Source organism: Bufo bufo, chromosome 6, assembly GCF_905171765.1.
Source record: "Bufo bufo chromosome 6, aBufBuf1.1, whole genome shotgun sequence".
In the NCBI taxonomy this organism is placed as follows: Eukaryota; Metazoa; Chordata; class Amphibia; order Anura; family Bufonidae; genus Bufo; species Bufo bufo.
In genome coordinates, this window is record NC_053394.1 from 403912241 (window position 1) to 403936815 (window position 24575).

The following is a 24575-nucleotide window of genomic DNA, read 5'->3' on the forward strand; positions in this document are numbered from 1 at the left end:
AATGGCACGTGGGGTTCGCAGTTTCCACTTCTCTTTTTCACAATGCTGCCATTTGTCCAGTCACCATACACTTTCACCACAGCAGCACGAGAGCAGTTCACACTGCACAGTTTCAGAAATACCGCCACCCGGGACCCAAAAGCCAGTAATCATTCCTTTGTGCAACTCTGATAAATCATCCCTTCTGTTATTGGCGGGCTAACATTTAAATGGTCACTAACTTTGCATAAATCAATAGCACAGGCAAATAGAATAAAACTTTAAACTAATAACGGCCAAGGGCTGGTAATGAGCTTTAGGGCTCGTGCACACGACCGTTGTTGTTTTTTACGGATCCGTTGTTCCATATCCTGAGTTTTTTTTTCTCTCTGATTTAAGTCCTCCTCCGTTTTGTTATTCTACAAAACATATCCATATGGTTTCTGTATGCGATCCGTTTTTTGCGGATTGGAAACGGAAACAGTAACACATGAGCATGATGGGCTGGGCATAGCATTTCTAGAGTATGGATCCGCAAAATATGGATGACATACGGATGTGTTCCATGTGCGTTCCGTATTTTTTGCGGACCCATTGACTTGAATGGGGCCTCGGACCGTGATTTGAGGACAATAATAGGACATGCACTACTTTTTTGCGGAACGGAAATACGGAAACGGAATGCACACGGTGTACCTTCCGTTGTTTTTGCCAACCCATTGAAGTGAATGGTTCCGCACACGGTCCACAAAAAGAACGGAAACTGAACGAAAATACGTTCGTGTGTATGAGCCCTTAATGTGGCACATTGCACGGCACAAAATTAAAGCTCTTGAAATCTAGCACCTGCAGGTTGGGTCACCGGCTCTTTATTGCAGCTTCGGTCTTTTCCTTTTCTTAGTGCAGAGATGCTCAACCTGTGGCCCTCCAGCTGTTGTAAAACTACAAATCCCATCATGCTCTGCTGATAGCTGTAGGTTGTCCGGGCATGCTGGGAGTTGTAGTTTTTCAAAAGCTGGAGGGCCGCAGGTTGAGCATCCCTTAGTGTATAACACTCAGTGAGCGCTATGCAGTGAATATTATTGTAACATAATATAACATTATTGCACGGTGACATCAGCAGATCATAGCTGCTGGGTCTTAGCAAACCCTGGTGAGCTCTGCATTTGTAAAATACCCCTACAGGGGTCTGTTTTTCCCTTTAACTAGAGCTTGGCCCAATTACAGTGGAAAAACAGCAAAATACCCAAAAATGTGTCAATGACCTCTTGGGGGACAAATAATGTGCCGAAAATAATAATAATATCGCCCCATTCACTTGAAACTACACAATATATCAAAACAACCGATACAAAATAGGGAATTGATTTCAATAACTGTTTTTGTGTCTGTTTGCATAATTAAAGAATATGCCATATACAGTACAGACCAAAAGTTTGGACAAAAATTGTAGATTCACACTGAAGGCATCAAAACTATGAATTAACACATGTGGAATTATATACATAACAAACTAGTGTGAAACAACTGAAAATATGTCATATTCTAGGTTCTTCAAAGTAGCCACCTTTTGCTTTGATTACTGCTTTGCACACTCTTGGCATTCTCTTGATGAGCTTCAAGAGGTAGTTCCCTGAAATGGTTTTCACTTCACAGGTGTGCCCTGTCAGGTTTAATAAGTGGGATTTCTTGCCTTATAAATAGGGTTGGGACCATCAGTGGCGTTGAGGAGAAGTCAGGTGGATACACAGCTGATAGTCCTACTGAATAGACTGTTAGAATTTGTATTATGGCAAGAAAAAAGCAGCTTTTAAGAAATGAAGGTCAGTCAGTCAGCCGAAAAATTGGGAAAACTTTGAAAGTAAGGGCTATTTGACCATGAAGGAGAGTGATGGGGTGCTGCGCCAGATGACCTGGCCTCCACAGTCACCGGACCTGAACCCAATCGAGATGGTTTGGGGTGAGCTGAACCGCAGAGTGAAGGCAAAAGGGCCAACACGTGCTAAGCATCTCTGGGAACTCCTTCAAGACTGTTGGAAGACCATTTCAGGGGACTACCTCTTGAAGCTCATCAAGAGAATGCCAAGAGTGTGCAAAGCAGTAATCAAAGCAAAAGGTGGCTACTTTGAAGAACCTAGAATATGACATATTTTCAGTTGTTTCACACTTGTTTGTTATGTATATAATTCCACATGTGTTAATTCATAGTTTTGATGCCTTCATAGTCATGAAAATAAAGAAAACTCTTTGAATGAGAAGGTGTGTCCAAACTTTTGGTCTGTACTGTATAAAACAAAAAAAATAAAAAATAAATCCCAAATTACCCCTGTGCCATGGTCCATTGATCATTGTGGCCCATGATTGTCTACAGTCACATGCTGTTCATACTGGCATCACCATGACCTGTGATTGGCTATAGCGGTCATGTCAAATTGTGGCAATGCTTTGACCTTAAACAGGGAGGAGCTGCCTTGACAAGCTTTTCAACTCATGTTATAATCTATACAAAAATAAAAAATAAAATCTACACTAAGCCCTTAACGACCAGTGCTAAAGCAGTACACCGCTGTCAGGAGTCCTCAGAGTCCAGTGCCGTACTATTACTCACCTCCGATTGTGTGGCCACTATTACTGTGCCTTCACAATCATCAGCAGGATCAAGGCTGCATTACACAGCAGCTCCTGCTGCAGTGCCCAGGATCAGAGATAAACCTGTTCTTGGCATCTAACCTCTTTCATGCCATGGTCTAAGCAGTGAGACCAAAGGAGGGGACTCCCACTCTTTCTCCATTGACCATATTCATCCACCTGCAATTTGACCATGAAGTGTTTCTATGGCAGAAGAGGCTTAACAATGGTCCCCAGGTTTGCCATGTACTCATGCCAGTGGCTAATAGTATTCCCAACGGACCTAATACAATGCAATACATAGAAAGAGAAAGAGAGATCGATAAAAACAAAAGTTGCACGTGCCTTAAAATGGTACCAATGAAAATGTCAACTCTTTCTGCAAAAAAATAAGCCCTCATACAGCTCTGTCTATTAAAAAATAGAAAGGTTATAGCTCTCAGAATATGGTGACATAGAAACAAATTATTTTTGTTATGCAAAAGTAGTAAAAGTTGAAAAAAATACCTATATGCATATAGTATTACCTTAATCATACCAACCCATAGAATAAAGGTGACATGTTATATAAAAAAAACTGTTATCCCCCTTCCCCCTTAGATGCCTCTTCTCAAGACTAAATACACTCAATTCTCTTAATCTATCCTCATAAATGCCCTTTATTATTTTGGTCGCTCTCCTCTGTACTTTTTCCAGCTACAGGGCATCCTTTCTATGAACTGCTGCCCAGAACTGGACTGCGTATTCCAGATGAGGCTGCACCAACGCTTTGTAAAGTGGTAGTATCACATCCCTGCCCCGCGAGTCGATACTTATTTTAATACATGACAGTATTTTGTTAGCCTTAGAAGCAGCTGCTAGATATTGTGCTGTTATTTAATCCATGATCTACAAGGACACCCAAATCCCACTCTGCAAATGATTCTCCAGTGTTACTCCCCCGAGGACATATGATGAACATAGATTATTATCACCCAGATACAGAACTTTAAATTTGTCCACATTGAACCTCATTTGCCAAGTGGATGCCCAATCACTCAGTGTTCAAGTCAGCTTGTAGTTTAAGGACATCTTCCATAGATTGCAGAGTACTATATGTACCTCAAATGGAAATATGCAACCCTCAAAAAACAAGCTTTCATACAGATGCTTCAATAGAAAAATAAAAAAGTTATGTCCTTTTTTAATGTGTCAAAAAATGCTTGGTCCTTAAAATGTCACCGTCATGTTTTCATAAAAAAAAAATCTATTTTAGCATATGTTACTGCTGCAGCAGCATTATGCATAAGGCAATATTTAGTTTCTTCACATACCACTGTTTTCCTTGAGTTTTTCCCTTAGTTATGGCTGTTTAAACATTTACAATATGAGGACCTTCTCAAGATAGCTCCTCTGCCAGTTCTCTGAGGCCAAACCTGCTTTCCCTCACTTCACATACACACTTGCTGTAGCAAGCAGCTCCCTGCCAGCCAATAAGATTGGATTACTGAGAGACACGCCTCCTCACTCTGAAGCCTAATGCAGGCATGCAGTGTGAAGAACTGCCCCTCCGTCTATCTGTCTTCTGAGCCGAAGACAGACAAGCCCTAGCATCTGTCTTTTAAGGGACCAGTGGAAAGGGACAGGGGACATTAATGAAAGATGTTATTATAAGGTAATTACAGATCTTTTTGACAATCATTGACAGACTAACTCAGGTATACATGCCTAGCTCCAATAAACTAGCAAATAAATTAAAAAAATGACAGTTATCCTTTAAGGTCTGGTCTTCAAAGGGTAGGTTAATATCTCACAAATGTATCTTTTTATTTCCAGTAATTGTATTTTACATGGGATTTTTTTAATGATTTTTACATCATTCAATTCCTACAATATAGGATCCGCTCAGTGGAGATCTTCTATATAAGATCCCTTCTCCTGATTGACACCAAGGATGGATAGGGACAGGGACAAGATGGCAAAGAGTATAATAAATCTCACCCTAGAGATCCTCTTCCGGCTTACTGGAGAGGTGAGATTTTCTGATGATGTCACATTACATAATCTTATCTATGTTACTAACAGATGGACATGACTGGAGAGATGAGGGACTCTGGAGATGTATGGAGTGATATTTATTACTGTGTCTCTCCATAACCAGGACTACACAGTAGTCAGGAAGACCTCTAGTGAGCACTGTCAGGACCCTGTGTCTGAAGGATGGGGAAGATCCCTGAGCCCAATCACAGGGCCTACACCTCACCTGATACATGAGGAAATCAATAGAAAGAAGATCCTAGAACTCACCAACAAGATGATTGAGCTGCTGACTGGAGAGGTGACACTGCTGGGAATGCTGGGACATTATACAGGAACGCTATGAAGGGATCTGGGGGATGACTGTATCATTGTGTTGTCAGGTTCCTATAAGGTGTCAGGATGTCACCGTCTATTTCTCCATGGAGGAGTGGAAGTATTTAGAAGGACACAAAGATCTGTACAAGTACGTCATGATGGATGATCACGGGCCCCTCTCATCACCAGGTAATAGACATGACTAAATACACATGTCCTCTCAATATTTGTATTTAAGGAATGAATTCAGTCCCTGGATGTGTTTCCTACAGTTAAGGAAGAGAGAAGAACACTGGAGAGATGTCCCAGTCCTCTTCTTCCACAGGATGGTTCAGAAGAACATCACAATGTCCCACAGGATGATCAGGTAAGAGATAGAGATAAGGTCTCGTGAAATTTTCTCTATGATCTTTAGAAGATCTTGTCGTCAGTCTTGTAGAGTTGAGTGAATTTATTAAAAACTGATTTCGGAAGATTAGAGTCAGGCACAAATAAATTCGACCCAAACCAAAATGCTCAGATTGCCCTAAAAATTTGTGTAAGGCACTCTGAAGTCTTTGAGGACTTACTTTTTTCTGTCTTCTTTTTTTTATTTTTTGAAAATTTTCTCTTTTCCCCTTTCTTTTTAATGCAGACAGTATTCCTAATGTGACAGTGATATATATGGATAAGGGTAAATGATTGATAATATTAACAAACAGCCTAATAACACATTGCATTGTCCATTTTGTTATGATTTTTAAAGTAAAGAAAAATCCAAAAATTGTTCCAGATGCTTGTCTGTGTTTATACACAGGGTAGTATCAGGAAAAAGCAGTGGCTTGTTCTGAACAAGCATCCAAAGTGTCTTCCTTCTTTTTGGGGAATAGCACCAGTACGGTATGAAACTTGACAAACATGAGATTTGAGGCTGTGTAGGGGTTGTAGCAGTAGCAATACAGTTTGTAACATAATAGACAGGCAGACAGTGGCTTTGGGATCATTGGACGGTGATAAATAGTTACGGTCAGCACTGGCATATCTGTTCATTGAAATAAGCCAAAGGTGTGTAGAAATCCTCACGGATGTACATTTGTTGAGAAAAATTTGCTTCACTTCACAGTGATGACACCTCATGGCATGCAGAATACCCTCTTTGACAGTACACTGGAAGGTGGATAAGACAGTACACCGATAGAAACCTGGGCCACTTCCAGCCACTGTTCCAATTTGTCTCCCGAGAAGTCCATGGGTTCAGGGAACAGGATATGTTCTGGAGAAAGGGTACAGTCCAGATACGACTGAATCTTGTTGATCAGGCAGTGCTTATCAGTTTGCTAGGCACTTCAAAAAACTGTTCCATCCTCTTCAGCAAACTGAATTGCCTGTTGTTAGTGCTGCAGTTTCTACTTGTTGTAGCAGTAGTGCAACCAGAGATCTAAGAAGGTCAGACTCTTGAGTAGGGTTGAGTGAATCGAAGTATCTGAAGTGGACTTCAATCTGAATTTCAGGAAAAATTTGAGTGGCAGCGAAGCTGAATTTCCTTGTGCTTTGTGGTAACTCATCAATTTTCCCTGAAATGGCATAAAAAGAAATACATACTCACCTCATCTAGGGGTGGGCGATACAGACGATATGCGATATAAACAATATAAATTTGGCCAACGATAGAGATTTCGTTTATATCGCCATATCGCGGTAGAACATGGCATGCGCCACTCTCGGCATGCACCATGTTCTCCTGAGCCAGCACAGTAGAGAAGGAGGGAGTCCCTCCCTCCCCACTGTGTGCGGCTGCCGCTGACCACCAATGAGAACAGAGTAGGAGGAGGAGGGGAGGGACTGTGGCTACTCCGCCACCAATAAGAACTGAGTAGGAGGAGGAGGAGGAGGGACTGTGGCCACTGCACCACCAATGAGAACAGAGAGGAGGAGGAGGAGGGGAGGGACTGTGGCCACTGCGCCACCAATGAATATAGTTAATATGCCTGAATACAATTGTAGCCTGCATGTGCCGGCCATATTCCATACCTGGCCTCTATTACTGCGTGCCGTGATCCGCCGCAATTAACCCCTCAGGTCTTGATGGGTTAATTGCGGCGGATCACGGCACGCAGTAATAGAGGCCAGGTATGGGATATGGCCGGCACATGTAGGCTACGTTTGTATTCAGGCATATTAACTATATTCATTGGTGGCGCAGTGGCCACAGCCCCTCCCTTCTACTCCCCCTCTTCTAAGTATTATATTAATTGCGCCCCACCCTCCACACGATTAAATCATTGGGGCAGTGGACCCAGGGTGGCAGCTTCTGATCGGAGTCCCAGCAGTGTATTTGCGGGGCTCCGATCGGTTACCATGGCAGCCAGGACGCTACTGAAGCCCTGGCTGCCATAGTCAGCTCCCTGCTGCTGTGTGCACTATGCAAGTTCATCCAGAGGAAGGAAAAAAATTCCTTCCTGACTCCAATCAGAATAACTCCCTGGATCAATGACCCCTCTCTAGTCGCTATAGCCTGTAATATTATTACCCTCCAGAAATACATCCAGGCCCGTCTTAAACTCACAATTTTCAACATTTTTTAATACAACAAGACAATATTCAGCAGTTGTTTGATGACAATTATCTGCTTATTTTTAATATTTTTTTTTAAAAAGGCACAGTTGAACAATGTCCAATATAATCTATGTTAGGTCAGGTATATAACAATATATGACAATTCTGTTTAAAGTTACTAGAGAAGGGGTTGTTGATCCAGGTAGTTATTCTGATTTCCTTATTGGAGTCAGGAAGGTTTTTTTTCCCTAAAGTGAGGGAAATTGGCTTCTACCTCACAGTTTGTTTGTTTTTTGCCTTCCTCTGGATCAACTTGCAGGATAACAGGCCAAACTGGATGGACAAATGTATTTTTTTCAGCCTTATAAAGTATGTTAATCGTAAGAGTGTCAATACAATAACAGCTGACACTGTGGAGACAGTAACTGACCACACAGAGCCCCCACCAGCATTAATCACATAATTTCTGCCACCACTACTCCTACCACCTAAGCCTGCCCTAGATCGAACACTGTTTTTGAGCCTGCACCAACAGAGTCCACTACTATGCTATATGGCAACGATGACCTAGACCAGTATGTCAGGTTAGCTAAACTAGTCTGTATTGAATTGAATTTTTGTAATAACATTTTATGTTTTTAAATTGCCTAACCACTGCGGCCAAACAATATATATTACCGATGCCGCTGAAAAATTCTCTTATTGTACACTTTAATTTGCAACAGGTTTTTTGGGGGGAAAATGGTGCAATTGCACAACCTGTGTGACCAAAATATCCCTGCTGGTGACTAGGTAAACATTAAAAAAACGCTCATTGTGCACTTAACACAGAGGAAGAGGAGGCAGTGGTGTGGATGCATTGTGGACATAAAAAAGTATACACACCCCTGTTAAAATGCCATGTTTTCTTCATGTAAAAAAAAAATCTGACCAAGAAGAATAATCTCAGAACTCTTTCCACCTTTACTGTCACCTATAATCTGTACAATTCAATTGAAAAACAAACTGAAATCTTCTAGGGTAGAAAATTAAAAACAAAGGACTTAAGTAATAATATGGTTGCATTATTGTGCACACCCTTAAACTAATACTTTGTTGAAGTACCCTTTGAATTTGACAGCATTCAGTATTTTTGGGTAGAAGTCTATCAGCATCTAACATCTTGACTTGGCAAGATTTGCCCACTCTTCCTTGCAAAAGCCTCCTAATCTGTCAGAGTGCAAGGGGATCTCCTGGGCACAGCCCTCTTCAGATCACCCCACAGATTTTCAATTGGATTCAGGTCTGGGCTCTGGCTGGGCCATTCCAAAACTTTGATCTTCTTCTTTTGTTAATGTTGAGGAATGCTTTGGGTCGTTGTGCTGAAAAGTGAAATTCATCTTCAGATTATTGGCCCAAACGCCTGAAGGTTTTGTGCCAAAATTGACTGATATCTGAAACTGTTCATACTTCCCTTCTTCTTGACTAAAGCCCCAACTTCAGCTGCAGAAACACCGCTCCAAAGCATAATGCTGCCTCCACCATGCTTCACTGTGGGGATGGTGTTCTTTTGGTGATGTGCAGTGTTGGTTTTGTGCCAAACATACCTTTTGGAATTATGGCCAGAAAGTTCAACCTTGGCCTCATCAGACCATACCACGTTCTCCCACATGCTTTTGGAAGACTTGATGTAGGTTTTGGCAAAAGATAACTGGGCTTGAAAAATACAAGAGATTGTTGTCACGTGCAAAACACATCCATTACTTGCCAGAAATTCCTGCAGCTCCTTTAAGGTTGTGGTAGGCCTCTTGGCAGCCTCCTGGACCAATTTTCTTCTTGACTTTTCATCGATTTTTGAGGGATGTCCAGTTCATGGTAGTCACTGTTCTGAAACTGTTATGCAACCACATTATTTTAGTTTTCTTATTTTTAATTTCCCCCTTTTAATGATTTCAGTTTGTTTTTCGATGGAATTGTACAGATTAAGGCCTCTTTCACACGGGCATCATGTTTTTTGGCCGGATAAGATGCGGGTATCGTGGGAAAATGCGCGATTTTGAGAGAAAAATCTGCATGTTTGGTACCCAAAACCAAACTTCTTCACAGAAGTTCGGGTTTGGGTTAGGTGTTGTGTAGACTGTATTATTTTCCCTTATAACATGGTTATAATGGAAAATAATAGCATTCTTAAAACAGAATGCTTAGTACAATAGGGCTGGAGGGGTTAAAATAAATAAATAAATAATTTAACTCCCCTTAATCCACTTGTTCGCGCAGCCGGCATCTCTTCTGTCTTCTTCTTTGAGGAATAGGACCTTTTGATGACGTCACTGCGCTCATCACATGGTCCATCACATGATCCATCACCATAGTGATGGATCGTGTGATGGACCATGTGATGAACGCAGTGACGTCATCAAAGGTCCTTTCGCTGTGCACAGCAAAGATGAAGACAGAAAAGAAGCTGGGCTGTGCAAACAAGTGGATTAAGGTGAGTTAAATTTTTTATTTTATTTTTTTAACCCCTCCAGCCCTATTGTCCTATGCATTCTGTATTAAGAATGCTATTATTTTCCCTTATAACCATGTTATAAGGGAAAATAATAATGATCGGGTCCCCTTCCCTATCGTCTCCTAGCAACCGTGCGTGAAAATCGCACCGCATCCGCACTTGCTTGCGGATGCTTGCGATTTTCACGCAGCCCCATTCACTTCTATGGGGTCTGCGTTGCATCAAAAACGCACAAAGAGGAGCATGCTGCGATTTTCACGCAACACACAAGTGATGCGTGAAAATCACCGCTCATGTGCACAGTCCCATAGAAATGAATGGGTCCGGATTCAGTGCGGGTGCAATGCGTTCACCTCACGCATCTTTTGCGTTCACCTCACCCATTGAAGTGAATGGGTCCGCATCCGAGCCGCCAAAACGGCGGCTTGGATGTGGACCCAAACAACGGTCATGTGCATGAGGCCTAACTGGGAGTTTTGTAGCAGGTTTTTAGGAGGCATATGGCGCAATGGTTTATTGTACACATTTTAATTGTAGAAGCTTTGCAACAGGCTTTTGGCAAAAAAAGCACAATCTCTGTGACCAAAAGATAAAATACAGGTATTCAACACTTATTAACTCTAGAACCTTTGCAATATGTTTTTAGGAAAAACATGATGGAATTGCTCAAAGTCTGCAGTAAAATATACATGCCTGTGACTCTGGAAAATACACTTATTGTATACATATTGATTGTAGAAGCTTTGCAGCAGGTTTTTGGAAATGAAGACTGGCTCCTGCACATAAAAACTGAGTTCTGTTGTTTTTTTTTTTTTTTGTTTTTTTTTTTTTACTCATGTGCAGAGCAACACAGTCTGTATATACAATATATACAAACAGTTCCAGCCTTGTACCAGACACAGTACACTAACGCAGCCTCTACTATCCCTACTGCTAAAACCTGTCTAGCGAGTAATTTAATCTACCTAACTAAATATGTCTTTCCAATCCCTCTATATTGTTTTGTGTTCAATTGCTGCATCTGTAAGGTCAGGTTCACATCTGCGTTGTGAACTCCGACACTGTGATCCGGTCGCTGTATCCGGTGTACATGACGGCTTTTGACCTGACAAATGAATGCTACACGCAAGATTTTTTGTCCAGCCGAAAGTCGACATATATACTGGATGCCATTGCAGTGAATGGGATCCGGCAGTGCATGGTGGTATCTGGCTATGCTGGATATGGTGAACTCCGGCAAATTTGATTTATTTAGAATCGATTCACTCATTCCTTTCCACCAGTATTATATGTTTTATCCTTGTATTATAAGTAGTGTTGAGCGAACTTCTGTTTTAAGTTCGGCGTCTAAAGTTCGGCTTCCGGTTAGCGGAGAATCCCGATATGGATTCCGAATTCCGTTGTGGTCCGTGGTAGCGGAATCAATAATCGGCCATTATTGATTCCGCTACCACGGACCACAACGGAATTCGGAATCCATATCGGGATTCTCCGCTAACCGGAAGCCGAACTTAAAACAGAAGTTCGCTCAACACTAATTATAAGAAAAGTGGCGGTAGCAGGATTACAGCTGACCATAGACATTACATGTTTTCTGGATCTTCTCACTATAATAAGGAACCAACAGATTGGATTTATACAGGAGACCTGCAGATATTTGGGTTAGAGAACTCCTGCTGTCTGGTCATTTTTGGTCATTATTCTAATTACTGATCTTTCCTGGTCATATAAAACCTTCTACACGACTTCTCCAACCGTCTGATGACTTCTACAATATTTGTTTCTCAGCTTTTGGATCCAGGAAAAGATCTGAACATTATATATGTTACAGAGCCATATGAGATGGATGATGAGCAGAGTATAGAGGACATTCCTACAGATAACCGCCCAGGTGAGTAATAACCACTAAATAAAGCAGAGAAGACTCGTACAAAATTGCACAAATACAGATTAAATATCAATAAAAAGGTGATAACACATGCTGAGCATTTATAATCTAGATATAATTGCACATGATAATCCACTCGATTATCATAATCGATACTGCTCCTCCTCTCTGCAGTAAAGTGCATTTAGCTCTCGTGGATTGCGTAACATGGACACCACCTTAATATCACTCACAGGTCCCTTTATGATTCTCCACTGTGCATTTCACTAGAAAAGAGAAATGATAGACACACTGAGACACAAACCTATGAAGATGCGGGCTTCTACACGGAAGTGGAAAACTGCAATAGAACAACCTGGTGACCTAACATCATGCATAATCTACTGGTCTTGTCTCTGAGGTCTACCGTTAGATTGCAATTATTTTTCGGTTGTTTTTTTTAGTTAGTAAATAATAAAATTTTGTTCCGTGCCTTGTAATTTGTATACGGGGGATACTATATCTCCTTATGGAGAGAGCCTAAAGGTGGATTTATACCTTCCAATGAGCAGCAGATTGTCAGGAAGTCGGCTCAGTGGGTGTGAAGCACTGCATTTACATGCATCGATCATCTCCACAGTATGAGGACGAGGGGTGGCTATTGCAATCCCTTGTCCTCATACAGAACCATTGTTTCTGGGCAGCAGATCACTGTTTAGACTGCAAGATCTGTTGCTCAGAAATGATAATTTAGGTGCCTGCACCAACAACAGTTTTACACAATGAACGAGTATTTTGCTCGTTCATTGCGTGATCTGCTGCACCTTTACACAGGCAGATTGTCCTCAGGGACGTTCATACCCAATATTCTGCTTGTCTAAATCCACCTTAAACGGTGTGAAGAGTCTTATAGGCCAGGCAACGCTCCTTCCCTCTGGTGGCATTACAGGCAGAGCTTGCTAAGAGCTCATTTGCATACCCTCTTCCCAGAATTCCATAGGAGCAAATATGGCCTATAAGACTCTGTACGCTGTTTAGGTGCTCTCCCTAAGGATATGTAGTATCCCCCCAGCACTGATGAGCGGGCAGCCACCCAAAACAGCTGTCTCCAGATAAGATGCTGGCTTAATTATTATCCAAGTTGTGTCTCAAGGCCTGCTTAAAAGGTCAAACATTGACTTATAGGATAGCTACCTTACATCTGGTTGCATCAGTAGCTCGTTTGTATTCCATCTTCTTGTGATTTATATAGACATTTTGTAAAGAAATGTTCAAAACTATTAATATATTAAGCTATATTATTCAAAATGATATTTTTTATTCTTGGCAGATAACCATACCAGGAGCCCAGAGGAACATGTAATATCTTCAGATTTTAAAGCAGATGATTATGGCATCACACAAGATACATATGAAGAAAATGCTGTTATCCTAGATGTATCTTCCATCCTCCACAGCAAACATCTGTTATCTGATGCTTTAAAAAAAGTTCAGTCTTCTGATTCATCATGGACTTTAACACATAATATAAGTCAGAGAAAGGGTAATGGACATGAAAGACTGCACATAAAGGAGAGGCCATTTTCATGCCCAGAATGTGGGAGATGTTTTAACCATAGATCAGATCTGGTTAAACACAAGAGAATTCACACAGGGGAGAGGCCGTTTTCATGTACAGAATGTGGAAAATGTTTCACTTTAAAGAAAACTCTGGTTACACATCAGAGAATTCACACAGGGGAGAAGCCGTATTCATGTTCTGATTGCGGGAAACGTTTTGCTTGGAATTCAGATTTTGTTATACATAAGAGAAAACACACAGGAGAGAAACCGTTTTCATGTCCGTATTGTGGGAAACGTTTTAACAAGAAATTCGATCTTGATACACATCAGAGAAGCCACACAGGGTCGATGCTGTTTTCATGTTCAGAATGCGACAAGTGTTTCAACCAGAAATCAGATCTTGTTAGACATCAGAGAATTCACACAGGTGAGAAGCCATTTTCCTGCCCAGTATGTGGGAAATGTTTTACGCAAAAATCAACCCTTGATAACCATCAAAGAATTCACACAGGGGAGAAGCCATTTTCATGTTTACAATGTGGGAATCATTACAGTTCTAAATCGACTCTTCTTATTCATCAGAGAGTTCACACAGGGGAGAAGCCGTTTTCATGTTCAGAATGTGGGAAATGTTTTACTTGGAAATCTGATTTTGTCAGACATCAGAGAAATCACTCAGGGGCGAAGCCATTTTTGTGTACAGAATGTGGGAAGTACTTTGCACACAAATCATATCTTCTTAAACATCAGAAAACTCACATGGGGCAGTAGCCATTTTTTTAAGCTAATTTTATTGATAAATCGACAATTGATAAAGTGATGTCATACAAGAAAAAGGGAAATCAGTTACAAGCATTAAATTAAACTTCTGTAATTACCAATAAGCGTCTGTTATCCAAAAGGCAAATAGAATCCAGATAACACACCTGTATATCCACCATGTGCAGAATATATTTCATATTACAGTAAATAACTGCATCTAAAAGTTGTTCCAAATCATTACAAACATTTGCTGTTACTTTCAATTCCTGTTTGGGCCTATCATTCTCTATTCTTTATATGTTAAGTAGTTGCCTTAGAACCTATGAAGTTGTGGGAAAGCTGGTAGGCAGTTTGGAGGAAATTTATCTTCCCCCTGTGCAAGTTTTCTGGTCTCGTGGTGCTCTTTCTGGGTACTCGGGTAGGCTTACCAGGGTTATGCCTTGCACATGTAAGGCATTCCTGTACAAAAAATTTTCTGCCGTATTCTGGGGCAAACTAGTTCTGTAAAACTATGGCCCTTGAAGTTATGGACCACTGACTGGCATAGGGTGGCCATCATGGAAAACATACAGGGCAGACGGACCTTAGTGTGTATACGACAGGACCCTCCTTCTCCTTGTATGGCACCTCCCTCTATCCACACCTTTTTCCTTGTGAGGGGATGTCTGGTTCTGGAGGGTCCGTAGCAGTTCTACCTATACTGTAGGCATGACCAATGGCAGGGCCGGCTCCAGGTTCACGTGGGCCCTTGGGCGATAAAGACTCAGTGGGCCCCCTTGTGGCATTTTGCACAACACATGAGGCAAGAACACTGCATGTATTATATATGGTGCCAAATACAATAGACAGAACACGCTACAGCGTGGATATATGTGAATCAATCCTTATGTCCCTACTTTTATTATATCTACCCAGTGTTTTAATTCCTCAGGTCTACTCACAGTATTCCGTTTTTACTGTACACCCTCTAAAGAGAAACACAGACATTAAATATGAAAATATTTTATTTGGACATACTGTAAAGACAAAAAAACATTTGAAAAAGTATGAAAGGAAGTTAATGCAGAACACTATGAAATGTCTTGTTGGAGTCCATGCATTGATGGTTCAGAACCTTTTTGGCAGAACGCAAAAGTGGTATCTGGTGTAAATCAGTTAAAACATGTTTTTTCAGCTGCAAAAAAAATGTATTGCCTGATTAAAATCTACACATTCTGCTTCTTGAGATTCAATTGAAAGAACCGCCAGTGCATTTAATCTGTCTTGCCACATTTGGGACCTTAGGTAGTTTTTAATTAGCTTCCATTAACTGAAGCTCCTTTCAGCAGATGCAACTGATACAGTTAACAACAACTGCAATGCCAAACGGTTTGGGAATGCCAGATTAAGTGAGTGGGAGAATATATACTTTAAAGTCTCCTGTGGGCACAGCTGTTCAGGCAACATCCTAGCCAGTGTCTTCATCTCCTCGAGCATAACTTCTCCATCAACTGCTGGGTCAGAGAATTTTAAACACTGGAGCTGTAAGTTAGACAAGTCAGCGGCTTCTTTCTTAATGTCCTATAGAAATCCAAACTTGTCTGTGAATGTTTGCAAAAAATGGAACCTTATTTCAATTTCACCAAGGACAATTTCAAGCAGAGGCTTGAAGAATATTTCTTCAAATTCTTGCCTTGCATCTAAAAATGATGTTCCACTTGCCTGCTGGCATGCTGGCTCTTGACAGTTTTGGTCACTGCATTCCCGAGTTTTCTTTCTAACCCTGTGTGTCGGGTATTCAGTAGGTATATCCAGCTTTTCCCAAATACCTGATGCCTTACATTCAGCTTGATACCTTGTATTCTTTAAAAGCTGTGGTAATAGGTTTTACAAGTGGAATAACACTTGAAACATTAATGGTTTTTGTTTGTACAGCCAGGCTAATTTGGTTGACCTGGAGAAGAATGTCATACCATACCCATAAAGAGACAACAAAGGGGTATGTGCATATGGAATCCAATAAAATCTTTGCTTCACTGTATGTGTCACTGGAATATTGGGTACCATGTAAAAAAAACTTCTAAAGCATCAACAAGTTGTGGAAACTGTAACAAAATAGCTTTCACTGATTCAAGGCGAACACACCATCGTGTCTGAGACAGAGATTTAAGTGTCAGATTTGACAAATGCTCTGAAGCCACTTCCCACCTCTTAGTTGCTCCGGAGAAGAAGACATAAATGCGATTCAACAGATCGGCTTGAGCTCTCTGAAGCATGCACTATTACGAGATTCCAGTTATGTGGAGAACATGGTGCAAAGAAGGCATGAGGATTTTTTTCTAAAACAATTGCCTGAACTCCTTTGTATTGTCCCCTCATATTAGTACCATTGTCATAGCACTGACCTCGAAGGTTTGACACACACACCGTCCATGTTGTTCTGTCAGTCTTTCCAAAACAACACTTGCAAGACCTTTTCCAGTTGTATCTGTGACAGCCAAAAATTCCAGAAAGCTCTCCTTGACTTCCACTGTTTTGCTAACATCATAGATGTCCACATATCGCAGCACAAGTGACAGTGTTCTTGTTTGGAGATGTCTGGTGTGCATTCTACAATGATGCTAAAATATTTAGCTTATCTCACCTTTTTTATGATTATTTCAATCACTGCATCGGCAATTAAATGCAGAAATTTGTTTTGCATATCCTTGCTCAGATAATGCGCATTGGTTCCTTCTTTGGCACGTTGCAAGTGTTCCTTCAGAAGTAAAATAGATGGGTGGTTGGCTCTCACCTAGGGCTATGCCGGGTGCTACTAACTCACAATTGGGTGCCCGGCCCCAAAATGAAATAATGTAATAGTTAAAAAAGGGGAGTGAGCACTCCCAACACTTGGACCATAAGAATATAGGGAAAATATTTATTATCAGTGGGATAGGATCTAGTAAACAATTCGCATACAGTCACACATAATTCATAAAATAAAAGTTAAGGGGGGGAGGAGCTTACCAATGGCTGAGTAAGACATGCTCTGCATCGGCTCCTGACAGACTCCAGCTTTGCCGCTATTACAGGACACCCTCGACCCCGCTGAATACATGAAAGGTCGCAGGAGGAGACCCTTATCGACATCCGCCCCGATTCACCGCAAAACAGGAGCGATTTCCCGCTTCTTCGCCTCCTCCAGCCAGACAGACGCTGACCGGGAGGGAGACAATCCCCTGCGCGCCACAAGGAACCAGACCCACGAGCCCCAACCTCACCGCAGCAGCTGAGAGGTACACCTACCGGCTCACCGGCATCCTACGCTGCAGCAGCTAGCTCCGGCTCGTCAGCAGCCTCGTCTCCCTCGTTTGCAGGGTTGACCTCAGCAGCACCGCAGGGCCATTCTCCTAGAAACCGCTGCTCCCAGGCCACGATGTCCGGATCAGGGGCCTCCATGACCCCACAGAGGGAAGATGAGGACTGGGACTGGAAGGTACACCTTAAATCCCTCCCCACCAGGCATGAAATAGATGCCTTATTCTCAAGGCTGGAAACATCTCATAAAAGAGACATTGACGCCTTGCAGCATGATCTTAAACAGGTGGGTCAGAGGGTGGAAGAGGCTGAGTCCATGCAGGATCAAATGTTAGTGGTCCTAGACTCACACCAACAAGCTATCCAGGCACACGCTGTCCAGATTCAGGACATTCTCACTCATTTGGACGATATTGAAAACAGAAATAGGAGGAATAACCTGCGCATTAGAGGCCTCCCTGAAGATATTTTACCACAAGATCTGGAGAAATGGGCTATTTCCTTTTTCAATACATTGCTGTCCATAGATCCGGGACAATCTCTTGAAATGGATCGCATCCATAGAGCCCTAGGCCCTAAATTGAGTGATCCTAATCGCCCCAGAGATGTTATTTGCCGTATACACTTCTTTAATGATAAAGAGGCCATTCTTAAAGCGGCCAGAACTGCTGGGAAAACCATGCATGCTGATAAAGAAGTCATCATACTGCAGGACCTGGCTAGGCGTACCTTACAGCTACGCAAAGCGCTGAAACCGCTTTTGACAGCACTTAAAGCCAAGGACATACCCTACAGATGGGGTTATCCATTCCAATTGTCCGCTTCTAAAGATGGGAAATCAGCTGTATTCAGATCCCTAGATGACCTCGCTGGCCTCCAGGCAGCCTTTGATCTTCCGCACTTAGAGCTACCTGATTGGCCGAGTCCAAGGCAACCCATCACTATTCCACGGAGGGAAAGATGGCAGACGACCTCACCTAAACAGAAGAGGGCTTCTAGACGTGCGCCTGATCCTGACGATTGACTGTCGGCGATATCCTTCCGTTTTTGCTCATACACCTGAGGGGATTTTCACCTGTTCCCTTTATTGTTTTACACTGTTATAGATATCTATGCATAGTATTATCTCGTGGGTGGGTCTTCTAGATCTACGCACACACTTGTCCTGTTGTATTTTGCAATTTTATTTCTGCTTTACTGTAAGTTGGAGTCCAGTAAGGAGACGGCTCAGTCCTTGCTTTTCTCCCTACCCCACTTAGGGACCGCGGCACACACCGCCGCAAACGACCTCGGTCGTCACTTAGTACCTTTTGAACCGACATTGTTGGTTCTTCCAATAGGGTGTACATGTCTTTTATATGCACTATCTTGTGTTTAAATGTTTGTCTTTTTGTCTCCCCTCCCTTATGTTTCCCTCCCTGTACCCCTGCTGCATTCCTGCTGTTACTGATAGGATCTAGGGGATTATGCCTCTTTCTCACTAATACTCCTCAAAATGACACCTATATCGTTTTGCACTTTTAATGTCCGGGGTTTCAATAAACCCGAGAAGCGTAGTCAGATTTTATATAGTCTTCATAAGAAGAGAGTTATGATTGCTATGATCCAGGAAACTCACTTTAAGACAGGTGCCGTACCCAAATGCGCTAACCGTTATTACCAGACTTGGTTCCATGGTCCTAATCCTACCAGTAGGTCGGGGGGAGTATCCATAGGGCTTCACAAATCATTCGGTCACACGGTCCTATCTTCTGAGATAGACTTGAAAGGCAGGTTCATATTCATTAAGCTCTCTGTGGATCGCTCTGTTGTAACTGTAGCTAATGTTTATTTTCCTAACCAGGGGCAGACTACTTATGGATCCAAGATCTTGAAAAAACTGTCCAAATTTGCTGATGGCTCCCTGATCATCCTTGGAGGTGACTTCAACCTAGTGATGGACCCGTTGCTGGACTCCTCATCTGGTAGGTCCTCAATCTCCCCGAGTTCTCTGCGCAGATTCAAATCTGATCTCATGGCACTTCGTCTGGTGGATCTGTGGCGTATTCTGCATCCAGGTGTCAGGGATTATAGCTTCCATTCCCCAATACACAATAGCTATGGTAGACTTGACCACATCTTCATCTCTCAACAGCTGTTGGACTTTGGGCCTAAGTGCTCAATTGACACTCGCCTGTGGTCTGACCATGCGCCAGTGTTTGGCCTTATCTCATCCCAACCCTCCTGCCCCCGTCCCTTCTCATGGAGATTGAACGACAACTTGCTCTCAGACATAACCTGCTTAGCAGATATCCGGAAAGCCATATCTGATTTTATTAGTGACCATCAAACGGATTTGACCGCCCCCCCCCCCCCCCCTATTAAATGGGAGGCCCTCAAATGCGTGCTTCGGGGGGTGTTTATTTCACATGGTTCCAGACTGAAAAAGGAACGCTCCCACAAATTGAAATCCCTCTTATCTGATCTCGCCACAAAAGAAAATCTAAACAAAACTCTAAAATCGGACATTTCCTTATTACAACAAATATTGCAGATTTTAGATCAAAAATCCCTATGCTTTAGAGACAAAATTAGACACTGGTTCTTTGAGTATGGCAATAAATATGGCAGCTGGTTAGCTAGGGCCTTGCATCCCCGAACAGCTCTAACTCATGTCCCATCAATTAATACACGAGCAGGAGACTCCGTATATAACCCTGTAGACATCACTGCAGAGTTCCAGTCCTTTTATGCCTCCTTGTATAACCTTCCAGCACCTGATCTCCCACGGGAATCTTCACATGGTGATGAAGCTCGTAATTATCTAGCCCAATTTGGCCCCACCCCCATTTCCTGACGAAGACGTGATCGCTCTGGAAGATGATTTTACCCCTCCTGAGCTAGAAGCAGTGATCAAGAATCTGAAGAATGGGAAATCCCCGGGCCCTGATGGGATGACCTCTCGGTTTTATAAAATCCTTCGTGAGGATCTTACTCCTTTATTGGTTGAAACCTTTAACTCCATTTCACCGGATTGCCCATTTACACGTCAAGCACTCCAGGCACATATCACAGTCATCCCTAAACCAGGTAGGGACCCGGCAACTTGTTCCAATTACAGGCCTATCTCCTTGCTCAATGTGGATCTCAAAATGTATGCCAAGCTTTTGGCCCTGAGGCTCCACCCCCACATCCCAGGTTGTATCCACAAAGAGCAAGTTGGATTTGTACCGAGGCGGGAAGCTCGCGATAATACACTTAAAACGTTAGGACTGATAGCGAGAGCACAACAGTCCAAAATTCCGTTATGCCTTCTCGCTGTAGACGCAGAGAAGGCGTTTGATAGGGTAAACTGGCGGTTCTTAGAGGAAACTCTGCGCCATATTGGCCTAGGAGACAGAATGATTCATAGGATATTAGCTCTTTATTCCTCCCCTTCGGCCTGTATTCGTGTTAATGGGCTGCTGTCTGCTCCTTTTGAGATCCGAAACGGAACACGTCAGGGGTGCCCCTTGTCACCTTTTCTTTACACTCTTGTGATGGAATCCCTAGCGAATGCCCTTCGTGCAAATCCTTCTATTTCGGGTCTTAGACTTGGTAATACGGAACACAAACTGTCTCTGTTCGCAGACGACCTGCTTTTATATTTGACTTCTCCCAGGATAGGCTTGCCCTCGATTCTCCGTGAATTTGACCTTTTTGGTCACCTTAGCAACTTTAAAGTCAATGTGCAAAAATCTGAGATATTGAATGTTAACATTCCCCAACGGGAAGTAGATTATCTGAAGGGTTCCTTCTCCTTTAGGTGGACATCCCAACACATTAAATATTTAGGAGTGTACATACCAGCGAATTTGACACATGTATTTAAGCTTAATTACTTACCCCTGCTTAGATCCATTGAATCCAGTATCCATAAATGGACCCCGCTCCAGATCTCCTGGTTTGGGAGGATTAATGTGGTGAAAATGGACATTTTACCGCGCCTTCTATATTTGTTCCAGACGATCCCATGTAAAATTCCCTTAACTTATTTTGCCAGGCTCAGGAGAATGGTTTCGGTCTTTGTTTGGAAATCGCCCAGGGCTAGACTTAGTTACAGTCTGATATCCCGCTCTAAAGCTTCAGGAGGTACGGGATTGCCAAATTTCATCTCATATTATAGAGCGACAGTCATGAATTGTGTTCTCGACCTGTGTCACAACTGCTCTACTAAACTATGGGTGGAAATTGAACATGAAATGGCACCGCATTTTGCAACCAGAATTTTTTGGTTATCCCCTACTTCCTTAAATGCATTGCCTGACTCGCAATCTTCGATGCTTCTCTATACTTTAGCTAGGCTTTGGACTAAATTTGCGGTCAAACTTGAACTTATACAGTCCCCTGGTCCTCTCACAATACTCACGGGTCATTCAGATCTTCCTGTAGGTTTGAACCAGCTCCCAGCCCTGGGATACCGTAACAGACATCCAACTAAATTAATGGACGTTTACAAACAGAATGGCCTACTCCCTCTTGAAGACCTCTCCCATATCATACCATCGTGTCCTGGACGCTGGCTCCTTTATTTCCAGCTACGGAGCTTTATTAATTCCCTGATGCCTGGATTGCAGTCATGTCCCCCCTTAACTGAATTTGAGCAAATGAGTACAGCGAGCTCAGCTCCTAACCATGCTATATCTCTACTATATGCCATGTTGAACTCTGGGGAGAAGGGGGACTCTCCCGCAAGTATTCAAGGAGCTAAGTCTAAATTCATGTCTGATTGGGAATCGGAACTGGGATCCACCTTCTCGGCTGACCAATGGTCTAGATCACTCCTCTTTACTCATAAGTTAACTGTGTCCTGTAATCTACAGGAGCTTAACTACAAAATCCTTACCAGATGGTATAGGACCCCAGTACGATTACACCAGTTTTACCCCCAGGTGCCAGATGTATGCTGGAGGTGTCTTGCTGCGAAGGGCACAATGACACATATCTGGTCGGATTGTCCGGGTGTGGCCCCCCTGTGGCGAGATGTTTTTATCTTTATATAATCACCTATACAAAGCTACTGTTATGCCTTCACCAACGATGGCTCTCTTATCCATGTTCTCAGGGCGGATCTCGCAGACTAAGAAGGGTGCTCTTCGCCTGTTTATTTTAGCTATGAGACAGATAATCCCCCGTCAATGGAGGTCTACAGAGAGTCTTTTGAGAGTGACCTGGTCTAACGCCTTAGACACGCTAGTACATATGGAGGAGCTAAGTGCCTTGAACACAGAGTCTGCTTCGGCTTTCTGGAGGTTATGGGATCCATGGAGCCAATTCCGTACCTCCACGTCCTTCCCTGACTGGTTGACAACTGGTATCATTCCGGGTAACTGTTCCTAAAGTAATATCCACGGTAGGGCCTTTCCATTCTCTACCCCTCTTCTCCCCTTCCTTTTGTTTATGTCATGTCTTGGTCTGTCAAGTCTTGTGGTGTTCGTTCTTGTCCTATGTGTTTGTTGGTCTAGGAACTGGGGAATGTATGCCATACTTACTCTTATCCTCAATTCAAGTTGAGTTGAAGATTCAAGTTCCTACCTGGCTCCTGTTGTAGCGTCCCCCTGTAACGTGTCTTGCTGTCCTTCCACGAGAGGCGAGCGGTGCCGGCTGCTTCGGCGTCTCGTGTCGCACATCTCGGGCCGATGACGTCACAGTAACACGGGATTCGGCAGGCAGGAGTGATTCTTTGTCAGCGGCGTCCGTTGCTGTGTGTTGAGTCGATGGTTTAGCTGGAAGTTTTTATCGCATGGCCATGCAATATTTTATGGAGGTCCGTTAGGTTAGATGGGCGCTTATCCTTCTTTCACCAGACGCGTTTCGGGGCATCTACACCCCTTCCTCAGTGGTCAAAGCGCCTGTCATACCTCTCCACCTTTTATAGTCCATTTGGTGATCCGGAAATTCTGGACTTTGGATTATATGGATATGATTTCTTCAGTGCGGTTTTAATGCGGTATGATTGCGATTTTTTCGCTTTGTTGCGTTTTTATGAGAATACATCTAACACATTGCGGGATTATATCCTACCAAGTCTTTTAAGTTAAAATGATATTTTAATAAATATAAAAATTTTAAATACAATATACAGAATGAACATGTTAAAATAAATAAATAAACATACATCTATAATATACTTTCATATAAAATTCCTTATGGGCAATAAGCTGAGATACCTGCATATATATCTTCACTCTATTGGGGGAACACTATTAACATAATTGCAGGCTGCAAAGGGTGAATCAAACTTCCATCAGTGAATGGAATTTCAAATAGGAAGTGAATGGAAATCATGACAATAAATTAAGGTCTGCCAGTGGAGTCAATAGTTTCTTCAGAACCAGATCAAATTCAGAGATCAGCTCCAGTAATTGGAGAAAAATACCATTATGTTCTGTGAACACAGTACCTGATGATCCTCTGAAGGGTAGATTGTTTTTTTGCCATCCAGTGAATTACTTTCATTAGCCACAACAATACTTTGCGCCATCTTTGTTCTTCCAAATGGAGTTGTCGACGCAAATCTTTGCTTGATTCCAGATCTTTTCATTTTGCATAATTAGACAGGTGGCTGGTAGATATTTTGTGAGAATGCAAGGATCCCTTACCACTGACATGTTTCCAGTCTCTAAATCCATTTGGGCTTGAGAAATTTGATTTAGCTTCATTGTCGAATAGCCTGCAACAAAAGCAATATATGGAATCTCCAAGCACGTAAATGAGCCAATCTCGTGGAACCTTTTTCCCACTACCCAGCAATCTGTAATAATGACCAGATGAGAATCTTCTTTTTGTACCATCTGGAAAATCTGTAAGTGGAAATTCTTCCAGCTTCACTTGTTTAGGGCCCCTTTTGATAGTTTGGCATCTCAGTAGATCAGTGATTACATCAGGTCATTCTGCTGGATCATCACTAAGCTCTGGAAGAGGTCCAGAATGATAGGACAAGGTTTGCTGGTCTGGACTTCTTCAATGCTCGAACATGCTTCTTGAGAGGTATTGACACTTGGTTGAATATCTGATGTAGCTCAAATGGAGGACTCTTCATTCTCCTTATGTGTACTTTTCCTGAAGAAGCGGTCAATGGAAGCTAGCTTCTTGATTTTGTCTTCCAGTATCTGCTTC

The 24575-nt window shown here is 42.4% G+C and overlaps 4 protein-coding genes across 11 annotated transcripts in view; 2 read left to right on the forward strand and 2 right to left on the reverse strand.

Moving 5' to 3' along the window:
* The window catches only part of LOC121004457 (oocyte zinc finger protein XlCOF6-like), a 1031731-nt gene that overhangs the window by 829371 nt on the left and 177785 nt on the right, over window positions 1-24575 (reverse strand). The window lies entirely within an intron of this gene.
* Window positions 1-24575, reverse strand: part of LOC121004526 (gastrula zinc finger protein XlCGF66.1-like) — an 818554-nt gene that overhangs the window by 543290 nt on the left and 250689 nt on the right. The gene's annotated exons all lie outside the window — the stretch shown is intronic.
* LOC121004478 (oocyte zinc finger protein XlCOF7.1-like) overlaps window positions 1-24575 on the forward strand; it is a 1216478-nt gene that overhangs the window by 223344 nt on the left and 968559 nt on the right. The gene's annotated exons all lie outside the window — the stretch shown is intronic.
* On the forward strand, window positions 4572-15192 carry LOC121004495 (zinc finger protein OZF-like). Of its 2 annotated transcripts, none has more exons than XM_040436754.1 (6): window positions 4572-4618; window positions 4748-4924; window positions 5007-5130; window positions 5214-5308; window positions 11756-11858; window positions 13165-15192. In XM_040436754.1, exons 2-6 carry the CDS (start codon window positions 4901-4903, stop codon window positions 14166-14168), a joined length of 1350 nt encoding a protein of 449 aa, XP_040292688.1. In that variant the 5' UTR covers window positions 4572-4618; window positions 4748-4900; the 3' UTR covers window positions 14169-15192. The 2 variants fall into 2 exon arrangements, with proteins under 2 accessions (XP_040292688.1, XP_040292689.1); XM_040436755.1 differs by having other exon boundaries at window positions 11756-11846.